Source organism: Grammomys surdaster, unplaced genomic scaffold (assembly GCF_004785775.1).
Source record: "Grammomys surdaster isolate TR1022 unplaced genomic scaffold, NIH_TR_1.0 126391, whole genome shotgun sequence".
In the NCBI taxonomy this organism is placed as follows: domain Eukaryota; kingdom Metazoa; phylum Chordata; class Mammalia; order Rodentia; family Muridae; genus Grammomys; species Grammomys surdaster.
In genome coordinates, this window is record NW_021621185.1 from 14,826,212 (window position 1) to 14,849,420 (window position 23,209).

Here is a 23,209-nt window from a genome sequence, read left to right on the forward strand (position 1 = left end):
AGAGCAGCATTCTTTAATTCATAAGCTCAATATGCAAGGTTAAAACATCCAGAGAGGTGTTAGAATTATGCCAAATACACTGCAAGTGTCTTTAAACTTTTTCCTAATTATAATGACTTTAAAGAGAAAAAAAAGTGAAGTTGTGTAGGTAGGGAGGATCTGGGAGGAATGGAGGAGGGAAGTGATTAAAATATAGTATATGATTTTTTTAAAAAGTTCAGTGGTTCACAACACAGAACTAAATGTTAATGCAGCAAAGAGATTTGTGAGGGACAAGTGAGGGCTTTCCTGGGAAGAGAGGGAGGTAAGAGAAGGTGATAGAATGACAGAAGAAAGGAGGGAAGGAGAGACAGAGGGAGGGAGGAAGGTAAGAGCAGGTGAGAAACATTGGAAAACACTACACATATGACATTATCTAAGAACAAATTATTAATAAAATCTTGTAAATATAAAAAGAGGGAGAGAAGGGGAAGGAGGCAGGGAGGGAGGGAGGGAGAGAGAGAAAGAGAGAGAGAGAGAGAGAGAGAGAGAGAGAGAGAGAGAGAGAGATAAAGTCACCACAGGCAGTGAAAGGAGCTGAGCATTTGAATAAAGGAAAAGACAACCAGAGAAAAGGATTCCTTCTCCCAAGCTGAACTATTTCTGTCTGAAGACAGCCATGTGTCTCACGACGTCAAGTAGGTACACATTCTTCACATGATTTCATGGCAACAGGGCAGATGACAAGTTATCTTTGGGATTTGTTTTAAAATGAACTAGGTGGTAAATATTAACAGCAATTATCGAACCTAGAGTTTCTAAAAGCCACGATACTAAGTCCTTACCTAGAATGGGCTAAGGCAATGGGCAGGCCTTTGTGAGGAACCTGAGCTCACTCACTAAGGGAAACTGGATTTCTGAAGATGGCATTTGAAACCTGTCATGTCAACTGCTGTGTCACCAAGCACCAACTGTAAATGGGGTTGCCTTACAATTTGTGATTCCAAACTGAGCAGTTCTGAGTTACAGAGGCACTTAATAAATGTGCCTGATGCCGGGCAGTGGTGGCGCATGCCTTTAATCCCAGCACTTGGGAGGCAGAGGCAGGCGGATTTCTGAGTTCGAGAGTTCGAGGCTAGCCTGGTCTACAGAGTGAGTTCCAGGACAGCCAGGGCTACACAGAGAAACCCTGTCTCAAAAAAAAAAAAAAACTAAACTAAACTAAACTAAACTAAAATAAAATAAAATAAAATAAAATAAATGTGCCTGCCAAGCAGGTGGGAGCCAGAATGTCCCAGGCAAGCCAGAATGATCATCTCCCTGACAAAGCCCTGTCCCTACTGGCTTACCTGGGTCAGTAAAGTCCTCATCAGCATGAGTGATAATCTCCCTTGGAGAAACTGACTTAACTCACAGAGTTAGGAACTGCAGCTGGTGCTAATCCACATTCCCAGTGAGAAGCACCAAGTATCATTTTTATAATTACACAGCACGACAGTAATTACAATTGATCTTGGGACTCACTAAAGGTCACCATTAATTGGTAGGCCATATTAGACTGGATCTAGTCTTTCTCAGGAGTTCACACAGTAGGCACTGTTTCACCAGCCCCATGACCCCCACCTCCACAACAACAGGTTCAAAATTGGATAGACTGCCAGATAAAAAGATTTTTTTCTTCTTTTAAAAGACAACTCACTTCTGTAAGGATACCAAGTCATCAGTGAGTTGTTACCTTGATGACAGGGAGCCTTCTTATTCAGCATCTGCCCTGAAAGTTTATTTTGTATTCTTTTCTATTTTAAGTTTATTTATTGGGACCTATAATATGTCATGTTTTCTGCAGAGATGAGATGGAACAAGTCATTGGAAATTTATAAGTCACTTGTAACCATTGAGAATAATTGTTCATAAGCCAGGGGATTCTAAAATATACTGTGTTTTGTCACATACAAAGCTGCTCCTAGAACTAATCCAAAAGCCAGAATGGAATAATCCAAATGTACACTACCCAGTAAATGGTTAAATAAAACATAGGCCTGGAACTGAATGATAAATGCTCCATCCGTGGAAAGGAATGACTTACTGGTATGTGCTCTGACACGGACAGTTTGAAAACATTAAGCTGAGTACAAGGTAACAGACACAGAGGACCACATGCTATGCACATCCATTTAGATGATGCCCCGACTGAGAACAGGCAAATCTGTAGAGGCAGAATGTGGGTTAGTGGTTGTCTTGTGCTAGGGTTCTGTGCAGAACAACTGTCATCCACTTAGGGTGATAAGAACACTAAAATGACAACAGTGACAGCTGTACAATTCATGAGGAGAGAAGCATCCACTGAGCTGCATACTCTAAAGGAGTGAGATGGGACTGTGCACAAATAACACACTTTACAGAGCCACTGGGAAGCACAAAGCAACAGACCACATTCTTCATCAACAGTGGGTCACTGTAGATATAACCTAGAAAAAGGAATTAAAACTCTGTCCATTAACCATGGGGAAGAAATGTAACTGAGCAGGAATCATACATGGGTAGGAAAGGAAGAACCCATATGCAGGATGACATACTTAGAAACAAAAAGAGCACATGAATAAGACAGCCAGATTGTACATGCTATAAAAAAAACCCAGGGACACACTGGTGTCTCTGTCCCTTGGAATTGGCAAGGAAGGAGGGTGTATGTGAATGCAGAAAGCCTCCAGTTCAGCTTTACAGTGACAGGTTAACAGAGCAGTCAGGGCAACTGACGTTAGCTCTGAGGACCTTCCATAGCTGAAAATAAGAACAGCTAGCTTTGGTAGCACAGGTCTTTAATCCCAGAGCTCAGGAGGCAGAGGCAGGTGGATCTCTGTGAATTCGGGGTCAGGCTGGTCTACATGGTAAATTCCAGGTCAGCTAGAGCTACATAGTGAGACCTTGTTTTAAAAAAATCAATCAATCAATCAATAGAAAAACATGACAACTATCTGGTACTTGGAGAACAAAATTCAATAAGCCACACCATAATTTTGAGCAAGTATTCATCCCATATTTTTATTTAAGTGAATGACAAAATAATTTTATATAACAACCTTTAAGTTATTTAAAATGATGACAACATTAAGTTCTTCAAATTTCATATGGCCTTCCTTATTCTTCCTGTACTCTGGTTTCTAGAAGCTTTATGATTCTACTTCTCATAAAAATGTTTATGTCTTTGGTGAGCAAACCGCTGGCATTATAAAATTCTTTAGTTCTCACAAAAGTAGATTCCTGTCAGATTACCTTGTAATCTGAACAACTGTCTGAATCGAAATAAACACTGGCCCTCTGACTACACAGGCACCAAGTGCCTCCGTTTTAGGTTTTACTTAGGAGAACCTGCTTTAGTATGAAATCTACTGCCCAGGGAAATTCCTCACTACCCAGTGGAGCCTTTACATTCCAGAGTCTTTTTCCTGAGGGCAGAGGAGAAGACTCTGAACAGCTCTCCCCTCACAGAGAAGAAACCATCTCAGAAGGAAGACCACGTTCATCCTCAGTGCTCACACCACAGACAGCTGTTACCACAAAGTTGCTTTGTACAGTTTGCATCTTCAGTTCTCTGTATTTTGCCCCAAAACTGTAGTTTTCATTTTAATGTGGGAGAGAAGTCTGTATTTCTTCCATTTCTAGACCATCTGCCCACGTGCGCAGGTCCTTTACGTCATGTGTTGTCCATAAGTCTCTAAAATATTTGAGCCTTTTCCTGGAGAGAATAACAAAGTGTTAGTTATTTTGGAAATGGGGTTGACGGGGGAGGATGTCTCACAGGAGTAATGGCAAGCCTACCCAGGTGGGACGGCACAGGCTCTGCTGACAGGAAGCTGTGGTAGTGTCAAGCCTACCCAGGTGGGACGGCACAGGATCTGTTGACAGGAAGCTGTGGTGGTGTCCCCCACTCTAGGGCATTAAAGACCCAGTTACTGATTACCGTGATTGTTTTCCTGCTGCCTTCTTAAATGGTGCCTACAGAGAAGTCACATGACTTCTTAACTCTGCCAGAGGCTGCTGGTGTCCCTGTGTCCAGGAAGCTACAGGTGACTGTATGTAATCTTTTCTGTATGTGATGAGTGTGTAATTAGTTCTTAACTATTATTGTAGCATACCCACACATACCGACAAGAATCAGTTTGCTTTCTTTGATCTGACCAAGAGAACTGATGTGAAAAACACTTTTAATGAATAGGGAAAATATGCAAAGTGTCCTGATACACTATGGAATACTCCATCTTCAAAAAGATTAGGGGGATTTTTATTTTACGTGTATGTCATGCATGTTTATGTACATGACTAGTGCCCACTGAGGCCAGAAGAGAGAGAGGGTCAGATCCCTTGCAACTGGAGTTACAGATGGTTGTGAGATGCCATGTAGGTGCTGGGACTAGAACCTGGGTCCTCTGGAAGAGCAGGCAGTGCTCTTAATCACTGGGTCACCTTTACAGATATGAAACACTCCATTCTAATGGAATACCCTACCTTATCAAGATAACCCTGCAGATTTTGAAATGTTACATATTAAGTAGAAAAACGAATGTCTATAATAATCTGATTGTTCTAATTTCTGACATAACTTCTAGACTACTGTAGTATCAAGTACAAACTATTTTATTACCAGCTTCTTTTTTTTTTTTTTTGAGACAGTTTCACTATGTACCCCTGGCTGGCCTGGAACTCACTATGTAGACTAGGTCAGCCACTAACTCATAGAGATCCCCCTGTCTCTGCCTCCAGAGTGCTGGGATTAAGCAGGTGTAGCACCACAGGCAGCAGAATCCTCTGAGGTAGCCGTTTGTTCTCTCAGGAAAAGATGGCTGGAGGGCAACAAAGACTACTGGTGTCTTTGGACCATGCAGAAGGTTAAGGTGTAGATTTTGAGTTCCCATCAGTAATCTTTCTGGAAATTTTTTATGTTAATTTGTCTTGTAACAGAAGTAGCCTGAAATTGATTACACTGTCTTGCTCCTGGTGTGACAGCGCTGAGATAGGAAGCCACCATCATCTGTGGCACCCCAGTGCTGGGGACTGGGTCAGTCTCTGCACACCACCCCATGCGTGGCTGGCACTCGAGCACAGCTGCTGTGGAAGGAAACTGAGGCAGAGAAGCGCATGCGCTCTACACAGCACTCAACCTACAGCTGCCCCTTCCCTTTTCTCTTTACAGAGTAAGGTTTTTATTTCATGTGTGTGTGTGTGCCTAACATAACACACACACAGCTGCCCTCAGAGGACAGAAGACAACATCAGATTGGCTGGAACTGGAGTTACAGGCAGTTGTGAGTCACCTGCGGGTGCTGGGAAATGACCACGCCATCTCTCCAGCCTCAGACATTAACAGTTTGTTTGTTTGTTTGTTTGTTTGTTTGTTTGTTTGAAGCAGGGTCCCACTAGGTAGTCCTGGCTACCCTGAACTCACTACATAGCTGAGGGCGGAGTCAAACTCTGTTCTGCCTGCTCTGCTTCTTGAGTGCTGGGATTAAAGGCATGTGTCACCATACTCAGCAACATTTTAATACTGACATTTGGTAATGATTCTCAGAACTAAGTATTATCTTTAGGGAGTTCAGAAACTACTAGTAATCAACTTTCAATTTGATTAAAATATTTTTTTGGTTTATTTATGGTCAGGTGGTTATCATAGTTCCTTGAGGAAACTCAGGCCATTTCCTAGTTGTTCAAGAAAGAAAAGGCCATAACTTATTGCTTGCTCATAGGACACTTTCCTGGTGGCATCTCCCATTAGGTACATTCCAGGAGTACACTAAGGCTGGCTCATGAGCTGACTCCATCTGACCAGCTGTCAAGGGTGAAAAGCATTCTCGTAAACGGTGGGGGTGAGGAGAGAACACAGAGAAGACAGAACGCAGCCTGAGTATAACCGTCACACACAATTCAGAAATACAGGAGAGTGGATAACGTGACGGCATAGCTACAGACTACAGTTCTTATTCATACTCTGACAGAATTCATCTTTCCCCAAGATTTTTTATTTATTGTGGATAAACCTACGTCTGCATGAGTTTATGTGCACCATGTCTGTGAAGGTGCTCACTGAGACCAGAAGCACTGGAGTTATGGGTGGCTGCGAGCACCTGATGTAGGCGCTGGGAATGGAACTTGAGTCCCCTGGAAAAGCAAGAAACAATCTTAACTGCTGAGCCAGGTCTGCAGCCCCATGTCCTGACAGAATTCTTTAAGGTTTGGGGATTTCTGTTCTGGTGAGAACATTTATTTTTTAGAGAAGGGAACATGTCACAGCATACACAGAGGACAACCTGGTAGAAGATGGTTCTCCTTCCGCCACATGGGTCTCAGGGATCAGTCAGATTCTGGTAGGTCTCCTTTACCAACGGAGGCATTTTTATTGGTCCCTGACCGTGACAGAATTCTTAATTCTGAAAGCTATTTACCACTGCTGGGGCAGTGTGTAAGAGAAGTTCTGTGCAGGCCCTAAGTACTGATACTGAGCTCAGTATCAGTACTTAGGGCCTGCACAGAACTTCTTTATCAACCTTTAACTGTGATTCTTCAGCAGCAAAAGTGTTGGCACGCATGGACTTAATTCTTTTGGAAAAAAAAAAAATCAAAAATCTTGCTTGTCACCTAATGAAGACCTGACACGGACAAGAACTGCATTCATCCGCACTTGCCCAGCGGCTCTCCTCTGGCCACAGGGAAGGCCCCAGAAGCTGCACTCCAAAGAGGCTCTGGTGGTGTCCATTTACAGGCCCTCCCTCAGCTCAGAAGCTTCCACTAAAACCAGAGCAAAGAACAAAGTGAACGAGTTCTGACCTTCTCTGATTGACTAAGCCTTCCAGCTCTTTAGACTTGTGAGCGGCTTTCGTTAAGATTTCTCCGGGCACGTCTGCTAGCTTCGCCACATTCAGTCCATAACTCCTCGCTGCAGTTCCTCTGGTTATCTGATAGAGGAAAGTGACAGAATCCGGCATCTGCTCCATGTCACCTACGAAATAAAGAGGGGAGAAATGGAAATCAAACAATGCCTGAAAGGCGAGTCAAGGGATGAAGGAAGAAGAGAGGAGCTACCGCACCCGGCCTCTGTTAAGCCGCATGGTTTGAACACACTTTTCTCTCCACCTGTGGCTCGCTTTATTGATTTTATTGATTTAAGAAAGAGATAAAAGTTTTGACAGTGCTTTCCTTATAGGAGGCTTGGCTCACCTAGCATAGTCTTGAACAGTGAACGTCTGTAAAATCTGGACTGAGCTTCTGTATTAAAGTTTAGGAGATCCTTCAAACAGGGAAGGGACCATTCTGTGACCCACAGTTCAAGGAACAGGGAAGTTCTGATTACAGGAGCTGTGCACACTGAAGGGGACACTGCTGATCTGGCATTGCTAGGGATGAAGGGTTTATGTCCACATCTGTTAGGAAGGCTGTTGGCCTGCAGTGTTCATGAGCTATGTCGTTCCTCCCCTTGAGTGTGGGATGAACCCAGTCACTCACTTCTAATGGACAAAGCATGAGACTGTAAAGAGTAGACCAGAAACCACTGCATCCTCCGCCTTGGGCATTCCTTCTTGCTTGCTTGCTTGCTCCCAAGAAAGCCAGCTGCCGTGTTGTGGGCTGCCAAGGCCCATGTAGAGACCTGTCACTCGTTAATAATCAGTAAAGGTCAGTGGCTTGTCACCAAGCTGACGCTATCCCCTGAGGGCTGTACAAAGCCCTGAGAGGGGTTGGGAAGCTGAACCAGGAACTGACTGTCTTCCATGCAAAGCTCCCAGAGGTGCTCAGCTAAGGTCCTCTTGATGTCTGACTCATAGAAATGATGGACAGTTTTTGTTTGAAGCTGATGTTTTGAGATAGCAAGCTGTTGCCTACTGTTTACAAAGTACTGTAAGCTAACAGTGATAAAAAATTAAAATATAGAAGCCTTTCCCTCTAGCTCCCAGTTGAAGTAACTCTAAAGGACCATCCTAGCCTCTAAGCTCTGACACACACACACACACACACACACACACACACTCACGCACCCCAAATCTGAAACTTTGAAGAACTGGGAAATCCTCAGGTACAGTGCAAAGACAGAGCTACATACAAGTCCATTTTTCAGACCCTAAAGCACCACAGGATCAGGCAGCTCTAAACCAAAAATACCACGTCACATCTGGTCGCAGATGAGTCAGCTGCAAGATAGTTTCTGAGATCCTCATACAAGCTGTAGAGTCACCAAGGGCCTCCCTCCCACACTCCCTTATTTGTCAAGTGTGCATGCTTTGATAATCAGCTACCGATAATAAACTCCAAGACACTGAACACAGCAGTGGAAGAGGACAATGGAATTTACCTCCTCTAAGAACTCAGAAGCAGACAGATAATAGCTTTCTCAGGGTGTTTGCAAGAAGTAGGAGGTGAGAAGAATGGCCCAGTCTCAGGCATCTATACCAAGCACTGAGAATACCTCCTACCCCCACACGAGAGCGGGAGCACAGAGAACAGGTGAGGAGTGGGTGAGCACAGCCGAGGGAAGTCGGGAGTCTGTGAACCCTAATGGCTTTCTGTTACTCTTTCGTGCACACAAGCCAAAGAGTCAAGGGCACATCAGTAGCCATCAAAAATGCAAACCTCTCATCTTAAGACTAAAATAGCCCTGGCTCATTCCAGGCTAATCTAGCTTCCAAGCTGGTCTTTCTTAAGGAAGGCAAAACTCATTCATTTGTTTGTGCGCCCATCTGTCCAAGCACGCTGTTGGCCAGCATGTGCTGACAGCCTAGTAAGAAGCAAGGCTCCTTCCTCAGAAATGGATCTGCTGACACATTTTCCAAGAGTTGTTATTTTTCCCTTTACATATAATTTGTACCATATGTTGAGATACACATGATATATAGATATACATGCTATATATAAACAATAGAGATGGTTGTAACAATGGTTCTGAAGTCTTGATGGTTTTAAGACAGGCTTCACTGTGTTGCCCAGGTCACCGCAAACTTTTGGCTCAAGTGATCCTGTGCCTTGGCTTCCTCAGGAGCTGGGACTATAGACCAGATCTTCTTTGTGCACATATTCTACAGTGCTTTAAAGCATACTATAGCTATGAATAGTTAATTGCACAATATATTATACTACCCTGAACCTTGAACATGTTTTAGCATACATTAGTACAGACAGTTGGAGTTTAACACCAAATGCTGGTCTCTACTTTAGCATTATGATTGTTTTCATGACTTTAAGGTAAAGAGCATGGTCACTCTCTACAGCTACCTAGGGGTCTCTTTCTGTTGTTACATTTTGTCTCAAGCCTGCACCTTCTTGGTGGGCTATATGCACTCGTGCATGTGATGACGAAAATATAAAGGCCGGAGGATGCAAGCGGAAGAGAAGTGAGCAAACACCACCCAGTGCTCTACATCCTCACTAGTCAGGTCTCATCTTACAAGCTACACCCCTTTCTTAGGGGATATTTTAAACGCTAATCACTGTTAGTCTATGAATATAATAATTATTCATTTTTCTATTATAAATAAAATTAGCAAAATCTATTTTAAAGTCAAATTTCTCAAGAATGTTATTAAAGAGATCTGATCAAACAAGTTGCAATCTTTTACACTTTTGGATTTTGCTGTGGGTGACAGGGCATGCATGGCACAGAGGCTGTGTGCTGGTCAGAGGACGACTCTGGAAGTCAATCTCAGGGACTGACCTCAGCATCAGGCTCGGCAGCAAGTGTCCTTCTCCACTAAGTTCTCTCACCAGCCCCGATCAGCTCCTTTCTGAGGCTGCTGTTGGGTTGTTTGTTTTTATAGATTTATAGATGTTTAGAGATGGACGAAAAATTAGATGACATGTCTATTTTACCCCCTTGACAGGGTCTTATATAGCCTTCAATGGCTTGGACTGGCCAAGTAGCTAAAGAATGACTTGAAATGATTTTTATGCCTTCACCTCCCAAGAACCAGGGTAGAGGCATTCCTTACAATACCACGTTTGGTCTAAGATTTTACAGTTGGTTTCCTGGCTGCTGATCCATTGCCCTGGCAACCACACACCCTTGAAACATGGACCTAGAACATTATCTTGTTTCACTGATTTTAGTAATGGCCTTCCCAAAATCCAGTCCATGTCTTAGAAGACTTTTGTACTATGAGAAATTAACAGCTGTCCACTTAATCAATGCAATTCTAGCTCCAAAAGTGAGTCCTGAGTCTGAGACACAGTCATTTCTGCCATTCTCACTTAGATGCAATTCAGTCTGAAAATGAGATGGGAGTGATCCTAAGCTGCTAGAAGGCACCCGGAAAAAAGTTCCCTTGCTCCTAAGAAAGTTACAGGAAGAAACAAAGCTATTGCACGATGGTAGAGTGCATGCTCGGCATAAACCAAGTTTGAGTTCAACATCCAGTGCCAAAAGTAAGATAAGAAAACAGTGGGGAAAAGTCTCAGAAAATGCTAGCCCCTGTGCTAGCTGTGGACACTGTCAGGCATCCAGTATGTAGTATCTCAAAGAGTGTGAGCATCTTCCCATTGGCCTGTGGATGGAACAAGACAGGAAGACAGAGCAAGGGCAACTGCAGAGAGGAAGAGCTGGGGACTGTGCTGAGATGTTACACACACTGTGTGACCTGACTATGGATCCACTGCTGAGATGTTACACACACTGTGTGACATGACTGCTGATCCATTGCTCTTGAGCTGCCACAGGAACTCAAACACTTAGAATCTGAGAAAGTAAGAGAATCCCTAGGGGACCCCAAAGGCGGCCTCAGCACTGCAGGTGTGCAGCAGGCTCTGGCAGCAACCGGTTCCCAAGAGAAGAGCCACCAAAGGCCCCAGCAGGAAGGACTCCAGGGGACTAACAGGTTCAGCAATGTTGGCATCCTGTACAGATGCTGTTTTCAAAGCTACCAGGAAGCAAAGGAGGATTCTGCTACAGACTCAAAAAAAAAAAAAAAGAAAGAATACAAAAATAAAAACTAGGCAGTCTTGGCTCTCAGAATCCAGAAGTAGTTATGTGCTTGTCTGAGGAGTGGGTGCGGCTGTCACTGCATGGTAGCTAAAGCGAGCATGCCTGAGGGGACAACAAGGTGAGTGGTGATGTGGGAGGACAGAGGGAGGGAAGGCTACAGTCCCAGCTAACACAGTGAGATCGCTGATATATGGTGCCATGAGGTGGTAACGGTCACATCCTTCAGAAGCATGGGAGAGGTCGAGGGAGGAATACCTACTCTGCCTGGAGCCTGGGAAGGGACAGAAGCTTCTTAACAAGGACCTTTAGCATCATTCAAGTCTTAGAATTATGCACATGGATAAAGTTCAAATCAATATAATAAAAAGCCAGACACACTTCCGGTTTGGGACCGAGCCTAGAGCAGGTCGCAGGCAGCAGCTCCGTACCCAACCGCAGAAAACCAAGAAAAACAGGGACTCCCAGGAGCTTGAACTCACGCAGCATCCCAGGTAAAATTGAATCACCCGTGATGCCTGCTATTAGAAGTTCTAACCCAGATGGACCAGAAGCCAGGAGCCTCGCCCTTACCCTCACCCCCTACCTTTTCCCACCTGCACAAGATCCCCTGAAGCTGGGCAACTGCAAGATCCTGCTTGGCAACTGCAGATAGACTCAAAGCAATGTACCATATCATCTGAAGAATAGCAGGGAGACCATAACTCAAGCAGTGTACCATATCTTCTGAAGAATAGCAGGTTGCAGTCCTCCTCGCCCCCATGAATAACCAGGACCCACCGGTCGGGTCAAGTGGCACCCAGACGTGGGGCTCAAGGCACAGACCCATCCGGACGGACCCTCATTGAGAGGATGTGCGCACGACATCAAGATTGAGCAAGACAGAGATGATCGCCCGTGACCTGTCGTCCACGGAACCAGGTTGATGCTGCCATCAAGAAGGCAGTTGAAGTTCATTACCATCAGCTGAAAATTGCAGAGAATCCAGAAGTGACTCCGCAGGAGACTGACACAGCTGTCAGCTCCCCTGCCTCCCCCTACGGTCTACCCCTAGACTTCCACGCCCTCCAGAAGGGTTCCTGGTATGCCTGGCTTTGCCCTCATTTCTCTCAGCTAGAGAGCTTGGCCTCTTGATCACCACAACAAAAATTGGCTTTTTCCTAAACCAAGGCCACCCTTGATATGGCCGCTAACATTGGGGAGCCTTCCTTTATGACAATATTACACCCCAAACTGACAAATGGTTGGTAACTTGAACATTTACAAGAGACTAGGATGGCTGTGAGTTAGCCCAATGACGGGATTATTGTAGGTCCACTTCCCAGGGGCCCACCCAATGCAGCCGAAAAGGAGTGCGTGGTGCTGGGAGTGGGTGCAGCCTACATGGCCTAAGACAGGGCCCTCACCCTCCTTTCACCCACATCAGAGTCCCTTGACGTTGCCCATCGTCGACAGCCTAAAGCCTTCGACCATCGATGTGACTCGTCTCACATCAGTGTTTTGGGGTTGTGAACTTGTCTAAGACCCCCCATAATTAGACATCCAAATTCAAAACTCACATAGTTGGGATTGAACATAAGACGCCTTCTCTAACTAAACAGAGAAGGGGGAGATGCCAGAAGCCAGGACCCTCGCCCTTACCCTTACCCCCTACCTTTCCCCACCTGCACAATGTCCTCTGAAGCTTGGCAACTGCAAGATCCTGCTTAGCAACTGCAGATAGACTCAAAGCAGAGTACCATGTCTTCTTAAGAATAGCAGGGAGACCATAACTCAAGCAGTGTACCATATCTTCTGAAGAACTACAGGTAGATCATAATTCAAGGCAGTGTACCATATAGACCATGACATGTTTCAAGGCACAGGCCAAGAAGATTTTGTACTTTTCCACCACCTGGACCCTCTTACCCCCTCCCCTTGTAAAACATGCTATAAAAAAGCATTTCATGTTCAAAAAAAAAAGAAATTAAAAAAAAAAAAAAAAAAAAAAGCCAGACACTCCAGGGGATGGGACTCTGCTGTAGGTTGGCAGGGGTTTGGTAAGCTTTGAGCAGCACTGCCTCAGGCCCTCTCTGCTGCAGAACTCTGTTGTTTGCCCCGTGGGTTTTAGTTGCAAGCCATTTTCCGTCACATTGGATGAAGATTAAAAAGCCAAACTCGAGGAGAGAGTTTATGATGTGTTTTCAGAGTGGTAAGGCAGTGACTGCCTAATACTACATTTATCTTCGGTCCAATACTTTGTTTTATTTGGGCCATCTGCCTGGTTTCTTTTTAAGTTCTGTCCTTACCAGTTTTTTCTTTTTTTTTTTTTTTAAATTAAATTCGGTCTCTAGAGTGCCTTGGATAATGGATTTTCCATTACAGCATACCAACTGTGCAAACTACCACAGGCCAGTAGCTTAAAAAAACTACTACTGAGAAGGGAATATTCTACAGCTTACTAGGTTACTTATGGTACTTGAATTCATTCCTGTTGGCTAACGGTGTGCTTTCTCAGAGAAACACCTCATCCTCTGATGGCAGCAGTACTGGAGAAGCTGGGAAAACAGGATCTAGAAGGAGAATGTGTCGCTCTTCTGCACAAGGGACTGACAAGGGCTCTACCTATCTGACATTCACTTTTATTATAGTAAGACAACACACCTCCACTATGAGATATGGCCGGCAGTAAGTAATCGGTGTGAAATGATACTGGGGGAGGTGGTGAACAAAGATCCTCTGCACCTGATTATCTTATCCTAGGATAAAAACCAAGGAAAAATGTGGGAGACTACGGGGAAAGCCTCCTTCTGGAACAAGGGCTGCCTTTTAAACAAGGAAGGACTGAGTTTGCAAACAAACAGATGTACACTCTATGGGACTCAAAGCTTAGAGCAAATGAATGCTGGCAAATGTTCTTCATAGTGGACACTCACAGCTCATATGCTTCATAATCAATACGCTTGAATTCCTATAAAATTTGAGTTAACAACTGAACAGCAGGACTATCCATCCACCTGTGCTACGCCAGGGCTCTCGTACCTGACTCCTGCTTGCTTTCATCCTCAGTGACCAAGAATCCCATGTGGTAATTCCCCACCTGCTCGGGGTAACAGTTTTCTAGTTCACAGACTGGTGGGTAGTGGGTGACGAACAGGGTTAAGGATTTCACCTAAAACGGTAAGACACACAGTGTTGTTTTAATTAAAACATTTCAACTTTAAGACTTCAAATCTTCATAAAAGCTACAAGATCAAAAAAAAATAGCATATACTCTTGGTTTAGACAACCATTAATGTTTTTCCACATTCTTTTCCTTTCTCTAGCCTATAAATGCAGACGGGCAAACAGACACACATGCATGCGCATGAACACCTGCAAGCATACATGCACGCATGCAAGCACAGACGTGTCTTCCTGAATCACCTCTCCCTCCTCCAATACTGACGACTGAGCCCAGGGCTTCCACACAGTGGGCAAGGGCTCTGCCACTGAGCCACGTCCTCAGTCTCAATCATGTGACAGCAAGTTGCAGATAACATCACCCAACATTTAAGATTCTATCTTCTAAGAACAAAATTAGTGTCCTATAAAACCAGAAAAAAGTTTCTATATAAGAAACTTACTATCATAGAATATGACTCATATGTTTTCTCAAGTATCAAAAATGTTTTTTTCCTATTTTTTTTTAGTCTTTTATGACATTAACACTGTGATTAACACACATTTAACTGCTTTTCTATTACCAGAATTTAAAAAGTAGAATTTAAAATTAAAAACACAAAACAAAAACTAAATATCATCTATACAAGCACCATTACGATTAAATACTTGGGCATAAATACAACAAAAATATAGTACTGACTGCTCTTCCAGAGGTCCTGGGTCCAATTCCCAGCAACCACATGGTGATTCACAACTATCTGCAATGGAATCTGATGCCCTCTTCTGGTGTGTCTGAAGACAGCTACAGTGTACTCACATACATAAAATACATAAATAAATCTTTAAAAAAAATATTTAAAAACACACTGAACAAAACCTCTGTAACTCTGAGAAAAGACATCAAAGATCAGCTAAACACAGAGAAGCTGGGCTGTGCTGGAGCTCAGGAAGGCTCACTGCTGTCAAACGGTGGCTCGAACTTGCTAGATGGTGGATAGGACATGCTGCACTGACAGTGTACAACCACGAGGTGCAGGAATAGCATTCCTGTTCTCTCTGGTCACTTGAGCTGCTTTCCTTTGAGGAAGCCTGGCCTCGTTTTATTGCGGATGCCCAATAGACCCAGAGAAGGAAACAGAAGACCCAGCTAACTGCCAGCACCAAGCTTCCCAGCTTAGGTGTGAGTCGCACTAGCAGGGGGTCCTGTAGCTACTCCAACTGACACCCTTGTCACAGCTACAGCACAGATGGAATTAAACACCACCTAGTGTTGCTCCTACCAAATCTGGGTCAACAGTGCCATTCATTCACTAAGCAGTCACACCACTGACACAGTACAGCACAGCAGAAATTATGAACTAGATCTCAGGGGTGGCAAACCTGGTACCTCTGTAATTTCTTCCTGAAGGTTAAGCAGATGTTAAAATGTGTTGGCTGTAAAGAGGGGGTTTTACCAAACCTTTACCATATGTAGTGAGATACCTCTTTTCAAATAAGGATTTTTTTTTAAAGTATTTCAAAGGGGAAGGGGCATGTTATCATTATCTGTCATCCTAATAAATGTTTGAACAAACCCAGAGGTCTTCTGGCTATTTAGTTCACTGACAGAGGCAGTGAAGTGTCTGTCACACACGTACAAAGGTGGGTGTGGTAGTGTGAGTTTGTATTCTCTTTCCTGGGGATTTGGGGACAGGAGGATCTATGGGGCGTGCTGCCCACATACACCTCCACAAACATTCCTTGCATAAATATACATACAAAAAGGGAAAGGGGCATGTAGGCATTACATGAAGGCCTTATGACCAAAGTTATGTAATAACTGAGATCAGATTTCATGTCTCACCACAAAAGTGAGAGGATAGACTTGTTAATCAACTTAATTCAGTTATCTCCTATTCAAATGTACAGAATTATAATATGCCAGCTTCAAACAATATAAGTTAATAAAATTTTAAAGTTGCGATGGACGCTTACGTCTCTGATGAAATACTCTAGAGTCGCATAGGCGATGGCAATTCCATCGTGGGTGCTGGTCCCTCTTCCCAGCTCGTCCAGGATGACCAAGGACTGTGGTGTTGCCTTCCTGATTATTTCCGCTGTGTCTGTCAGCTCTTCCATGAAAGTACTCCGGCCTTTGTATATATTGTCTGCCGCACCCATCCTATAAGCAAGATGAAACACTTGATTTCCAAGTTTCCTTCCTAGGAGGCCAAATATTGTTTTATGAACAATACATTTATTGTGTGTAAACAGTAACTGAAATTATATTAAATAAACATATATGTGGGATATAAAGAATGTTTACCAGAGTAATGGACAGTCTGACTTCAAATTCTAAACCAACATTTTGGTGTTCCCGGGACAAAGTAATACTTCTCTGTGTTGTTATGTTTAAATATCTGTTAGTGGTAGGACTGACTTGTACAATTAGGGAGGTTTTTCAGCATTTCATATGAAAATCCCAGCGTAATTAAAAAGTAAATTACTACATATAAAATAATTTATTTTCACATAATAAAATGTTTGTCCTAGAACTGACAGTTGTTTAGTGGTCTTGGACAGCAGCTCAAAGAGGTTCCTGTGTAACACAGCTCCTACATGTCAGAGTCCAAAAGTTCCTACATATCACAGTTCAAAGTCTGAAGACTATCCCTTCAGAAAGAGTATCCTGAGCTTTGAATGTCAGCCACGCACTGGACATGTCTCATAGAAGGCTCTAGCATAGGTGTTTCCTAACTCATGCAACACTGGTGACAGTAATGTTCTATGTCACATTTATTTGTGAAAACATTTATTCAGTTTAAAGGGAGCCCAGGAAGGTGAAAAGGAGCAGCTAGGTAATAGAGTAAGGCCATGCAACTAATTGCAAAATCTAGAGTTCAGGCTTTTAGCTCTCAGTTGGCTTCTTGGAATGCTAACAACTGCTTCCTCTGGGAAATGCCCTTATCAACTTAGTTCTGCTTCCCAAGTTCCCACGCCAGACACTTGTTACACCTAACCTGCAGCACTCGGGCATTCTGCAGACATTCATGGCCACCCTGAGTCATGGCAGCATGCTGGAGCCACCTTAAGGGAGATGAAGACCGATGCCCACAGGTGGGTGCAGCTTCAAAGTGCTGTCAATTTCATCCATTTTAAAACCAATAAACAGAACACACGTCCTGAAGTGCTGCTAAGGTAGCAACAGCTCAGCCACATTTTCAAAGTCCTATGCTGATACTTACCTCAATTGTACAGTGATTACTGTCACAATATGGATTTTATATGTCCCCCAAAGGCCACCTGTTGGGAGCTTGACCAGTAGCCCATGCTACTACTGGGAATCAGTGAGACTTTCATGGGCTGAGTGTACATTGAAGAGAAATAGACTAAGAAGGAAAAGGGCCAACAGACACCATAGGAAAAAAGACATAAGAACAAAACACAAATGCCCTACAAACTAAAAATAAAAGCATGATCACTTAAACAATCAGATGCTGCGGGCGACCATGACGATTGACCTGGAAGATGCAGCCAGAAAAAGCTCCGAGGGTGTCGACACACAAGTCAAGGAGTGGAAAGTACACACAAATGGCCTGAACCTGAGGCGGGGGCTGTAGACAAGCACGGCAGACAGACATAGTGCACTGAGCCAGGAGGTGAAGGAAGCTTCCTAAGGCAAAAGAAAGCTTGCTTCAAGCAGGGAGTCTCACAAAATGCACACTATGATTAGGCTACATTTTGGTACAGTTTTATGACAGAATTTTAAGAAAATGCTAGCTATTTCAGAGAAAACTCTCATTGGGAACAGAGGGAAGAGACTTGGACTGTGACCCAAATGTCATCTGCAATGAAAGCCATGTTGGAAGAGCAGAAAAAATGCCTTGAGATTTAAAATCTGGATATCTATTTTATCTAAACTTGCAAAAAGGATATGAAGACAAAGCAGGCTATTTAAGACATTCTAGATCTCAGAAAATTAGTCACTCCAAGGTCTGGATGAGAAAGTACTTGAGGCAGACAAGGAAAGAGAAAAGTAATACTTGAGAAGAAAAGGAAGAAGGAATTGTGGCAATTGAGAGGAAATGACAACAGCCAGAAAGAAATGAGGCACTTTAGATTGCCAGAAGAGTCCTTCAATCCACAAAGTTTGCATCTTAGAATTTCACATACCTATCCCATGTGTATGTATGCACTACATGCATGCATAGTTTATGTTATTTTAACATGAATGTGTATTACTATACTATAATAATATAAACATCTTTATATTTTTAAAACTCGCTTATGAAGTGATCCAAGAAGCAACACAGCAACCGGGCATTGTGCAGGAGGCTCGTGGCAGTGCTGGGCCTGGGCTACTTAGTGAGACCTCATCTCAATCTCCTCCATGACCCAAAACCCAGCCCTACACAGAGATCACTAGCAACAGAAATGCCAGAGAGTTCGCAACGTAGAAATCAATCTAGAAGGAGAGAAGTTCAAAAAATAATAAAGGATACCATCAGATTTTGTAGCAAGAGGTCAGACACCATTAGAGCCACCATTAGAGATAAATTTAAACTTACAGGCTTAAGTCTTTCTTAGAAGTTACAAGGCTCAGTATCAGAGGAATCAACCCAGGAAGGCTCCAAGACAGTGTCTAGGGATCAGGGGTGGGGCCAGAGGTGGACAGGCTCAGGAAGCCTCCCCGTGCTGTCAGTCACTGCTATTAGGACACACTGCTTCTGTGACTATAAGATGTAAACAGCACTGCACTGTGTGACCCTCTTATTACAACAGACGTGCTGAACCCAGGCCATCAGCGTGTGTGGAAGCTGTCTCTGAATGGAGCATTAATCTCTGAATGGAGCATTATTTGGTGACATTTTCTCCTCCCCTAAGCATCTGGTACAAAGATGAAGATGGATGTGTCTGTTAAATAAAGGCCACATAGTTAAAGCCTTCTTTCCCAACTCCAGTGGACTGAAACATTGAAGAAATCCTGCTACAGCATGGTGGCTAAAAGTATTTCTAAGCATTCTCCCCATTACTATCACTGGGGATCTGACTGGGGTGCCCTTAGGGACCACTGAAATAAAATACTTAAAGCAAATGAGTGTTATGTGCACGCAGAGAACGTGGCCAGCTTAGCTTCCTGTTAACTCTAAAGCACTAATGGGGAGTTGTAAGGAAGACTGAGCTTGCGAGAAGGCATTTACAATCCTCTCCCTCTTCCCTTGCTCTCCCCACCCGATACTTCTCTAGTTCTGTGGATCTGCCATGGCCTGCCTTCCATGCTCAGCCACCACGCCACACCTCCAAGTTCCACAGCTCTTGTTTGAGACTAAAGCCACTGAGCTCTGCTCTATTTCCTGACTTAAAAAAAAAATCATTTGTCATCTACTAAGGAGCTTCAAATGTAGTAAAACATTTTAAATTCTGTTATTAATGAATTATGCAGGTAGGCATGCAGTGAGGTCTGTAAACCCACCTCTGTGGGAGACAGAAACAGCAGGAGGATGAGTTCCAGTCAGGATGCCTGGGAAACAGAATGAGTTCACTATCAGCCCAAGCAACTCAGCAAGACCTTATCTCAAAATGAAAACAACTGAGATCTGGGGCTATAGGGGAGTGGGAGAGTGCTTGCTTTGTTTGTTTATGGCCCAGAGTTCCATCCCTAGCACAAAGACACATGCACACACACACACACACACGCTCAAAATAGAAAAAAGACTGAGAACAGAGCCACCGTACACAAGTTGGCTACCTTCTGTGTGAGAGCAGCAGCATCTCCATCTGCAAGCAGGAGAATCACTCCATAAAACCAGACAAAGCAAACAGAACCCTCTAATGACCACGTCTCAAGTCCATGGTTTTATGAATATGGGTTACATACAAATACAGCACAAAGCCTGTAACTAGTCCCAAACCTAAACTCCAGAGCCCTGCTGCTTCCGTGTGGACAGGTCACTGCCCTGCATGTGAAATGACTAATCATTTGTGGGAAACATTACAAGAAACAAAAGGCTTCAAAGTTATAGCCTCTATATGAGACCATAAAAATTAAGGTTCTTATGCGTGCTGAATTTATTCAAAATAAAATGATATGTAACTAAGAAACATGAAAAATTAAGTACTTTTGATGGATATCAGAAGTAATTTTAAAGCTCCCATGGAAAACTTATAATATGAAAGTGGTTAATTAAAGTTTGACACTTAGCTTCAACAATATTCGTATTCTCCATTCAGTTAAAAACTACGTCTTAAATATTATTTTTTTACAATGACCCAGTTAATGTAAGGAATGCCTTTCCTATACTAACTCATAGGTGGCATAATTAAACTTGTGCCAGTGGAGCATAATTTGTAAAATTCTATTACTACTCTTTTAATTTCTGCTTACCTAAAGTCTCCTGCTGATCTCTTCAAAGCTTTCCTCCCTGAGGAGACCAACAGACCTCATTACCCCTTAACCCTGTGTAAGAGTGTGCCATTAAGGACCATCATGGCAGTAGATGTTTCTGGAAATCCCAACCAAAGCCCAGAATCTTGTAAGATTTCTTTCCAGAAATCTAGACATGGTGTCAGGTATACATGGATGAAATTTTACTATGCTTCTCCTATTAGGCTGGTTGCAAATAGCTTTTTAGTTATGATTAAGTCCTTTCTTATAAGCAAAGTCACTCTGTTCCCCCAAAGAATGGTCTAAAAGCCACTGCCCTAGGAGACAGCACAATTTCTGTCATAGCCTCCTTTTCTAGAGAACCCAACGCTGCTGACCAGACACTGCGGAAATGACAGCTCATTAACCAGTCACTGAACTGCAAGTCACAGGGGGACTGTCTGTTACCTGGGGATTGTCTGCTACATGAGAACTGTTTATTGATAAAGGGACTTACTTTTAGCCTTCCTTAACTTAAAATACATTCCTATGTCTGTCTATGTACTTGAGTTTGGTTGAATATAATCAACAGACCTGACATTATGTTGTTTCTCCATCTTTTCTTTGATCCGGTACCTTAGTCAACCATGTTCTCTTACTATCTCATTTCTCAGTTATTCTTTTAGTCTAAAGTAACTTTTTGCAGCAAAATAAGGTGTATAAAAATAATTCAAAGTTTATAACTTCCTGTTAAATCAACAATCACAAGCCATATTACTGGATGATAATTCTGAAGTTTTTCAGGTGTTTGATGTGCTAGAGATTTAGAGAGTCCTAGAACACAGGGAAGCAAGCTCTGTTTATGCTCAGCTGTAGTAAAAATGGAGATGTATCATTCTTCAGTATTCTACTTGGAGTTAGTCCACTCTGAAGAGACAGAAGGTTACAGTTATGTGATTAAGAAGACAAAATCAATCGGTATTTTTAGGAGTGGCAGCTGACTAATCTTTCTAATCCCCCTCCCCCCTCCTATCCCATAACCCGTATATAGGTCAGCGAAGCTTCATAAAACATAACTGGAGAAGACAAGGATTACTTCTTTGAATCCGTTTCTAAAAATCAAGAATACTTTCAGGAAATTCTGAAAGACTGTTTTTAATGATCTTTGATTTAGCATGCTACATGTTTCTCAGTTATAGAAAATAATCCAGCCTCTCAGCCTCTCTGCCTTCAGATCACAGGGCTGGCCTCTGCAAGCACATGCTTGTGTGAGGGAGACTTGGCTCAGTCAGAGCTTAAATATTAGGCCATCAAATGAAACATTAGTTATTTGTGCCATAATGAGATTCTTTGACATCAAGCACTTTAAAAAGGTAGTGATAAAGCGAATAACAAAACGTACCATCTTAGTGTGGACAGGGTCTGGTTCTTAAGTAGGAGGCATGTCAGCAATGATGGGCAGTGTCTCCACTGCCCTTTTCTAGACCCTCACTCTCATTCAGGCTCTGTTCCCAGTGACCAGCACTGCTCAGTCCTCCCAGTTACATGAACTACATACATTCTATTTTCTGAACATGCGTTTGCTCATTTTCAGCATCTCAGATAAGAGAATTAGAAAGCAATCACCCATTGTATCCTTTATTTAGGAGGTTTGTCAAGATGTTTAAATATTTTGCATTCTTCCCCATTTATTCCACATTGCTAAAATATTTCCAGAGTTCTGTCCAGTATGGGCATGGAACCCAAACTGTTTTCTAGATAACTTGAACAAAAGGTAAGAAACCTACTCAGTAATAAAATACCCTGTACATTTTTGTTTGCTTATTTTGAGGCAGAGTCTCACTATGTAGCACTGACTATCCTGCAAATCTTAGGCAGACCAGGCCTGTCTTGCAATCACAGAGATCCATCTGCTCCTGCCTCCAAGTGCTTAGATTAAAGGTGTGTATCACCACACTTGGCCCATATTTTAATTAAAAAAACAAACAAATAACAACAACAACAAAAATAAATCCACAATGGGGACTGAAAAGAATCTAAAATCATAACGTCTAAGAAGAGAGAAAGCTGCAATACTAAACTATGTGAAGGCACAAACAGTACTCAGAGAACATGAAATGTAACGAGCAGCTCCTTCCCTCCACCCACCTGCCCACTGATAGTGCCTTTAGTCAGACCTAAGTATTCGTCACCCCATAACGGAACGAAATCACAAACACCTATGATACCTAGAGCTGGGTACTGTGGTACACATCTATAATCCCAGAACTTCGGCAGGAGGATCACCACTGTAAGGCTTGAGAGAGGCACTGCTGTAAAAGAGGACAAGAGCCATGCAGGAACGACTCGGTCAGTTCGGTGCTCATTGCACAAACCAGAGAGGCTGAGCACAGATGCCAGCACCAGGCAGAAACCCGAGTCACAGGAACACGGATCTGGGAGCTCCAGGTTCAGTGAGAGGCTGGGGAGTGTAAGGAATGGGGTTGGGGGGGGGTCACAGAGAATGAGTGTGTGAGGAATGGGAGGTCACAAAGGCTGGGTGTGTAAGGAATGGGGGTCACAGAGGCTGAGTGTGTAAGGAGGAATGAGGGTCACAGAGGCAGAGTGTGTAAGGAATGGGGGTCACAGAGGCTGGGAGTGGATAGAATGGGGGTCACAGAGGCTGGGTGTGTAAGGAATGGGGGTCACAGAGGCTGGGTGTGGGAGGACTAGGAAAGTATCAGTGAAGAACACAGGGTCATAAACTAGAAATAAGGCTTTTTCTTAGCATTCCACTGCACCGTGATGAGTAT

General features: G+C 43.3%; 1 protein-coding gene across 2 annotated transcripts in view; it reads right to left on the bottom strand.

Annotated features, from left to right (window-relative positions):
* Window positions 1-2,994: 2,994 nt before the first annotated feature.
* The window catches only part of Msh3 (mutS homolog 3), a 148,921-nt gene continuing 128,706 nt past the window's right edge, over window positions 2,995-23,209 (bottom strand). For both annotated transcript variants that reach the window (XM_028760190.1, XM_028760189.1), the window contains exons 21-24: window positions 16,049-16,235; window positions 13,952-14,081; window positions 6,799-6,970; window positions 2,995-3,715 (exon numbers count right to left, since the gene is read on the bottom strand). In XM_028760190.1, the coding sequence (XP_028616023.1) occupies window positions 3,604-3,715; window positions 6,799-6,970; window positions 13,952-14,081; window positions 16,049-16,235 (601 nt within the window). In that variant the 3' untranslated portion in view covers window positions 2,995-3,603. The remainder of the gene's footprint in view (window positions 3,716-6,798; window positions 6,971-13,951; window positions 14,082-16,048; window positions 16,236-23,209) is intronic.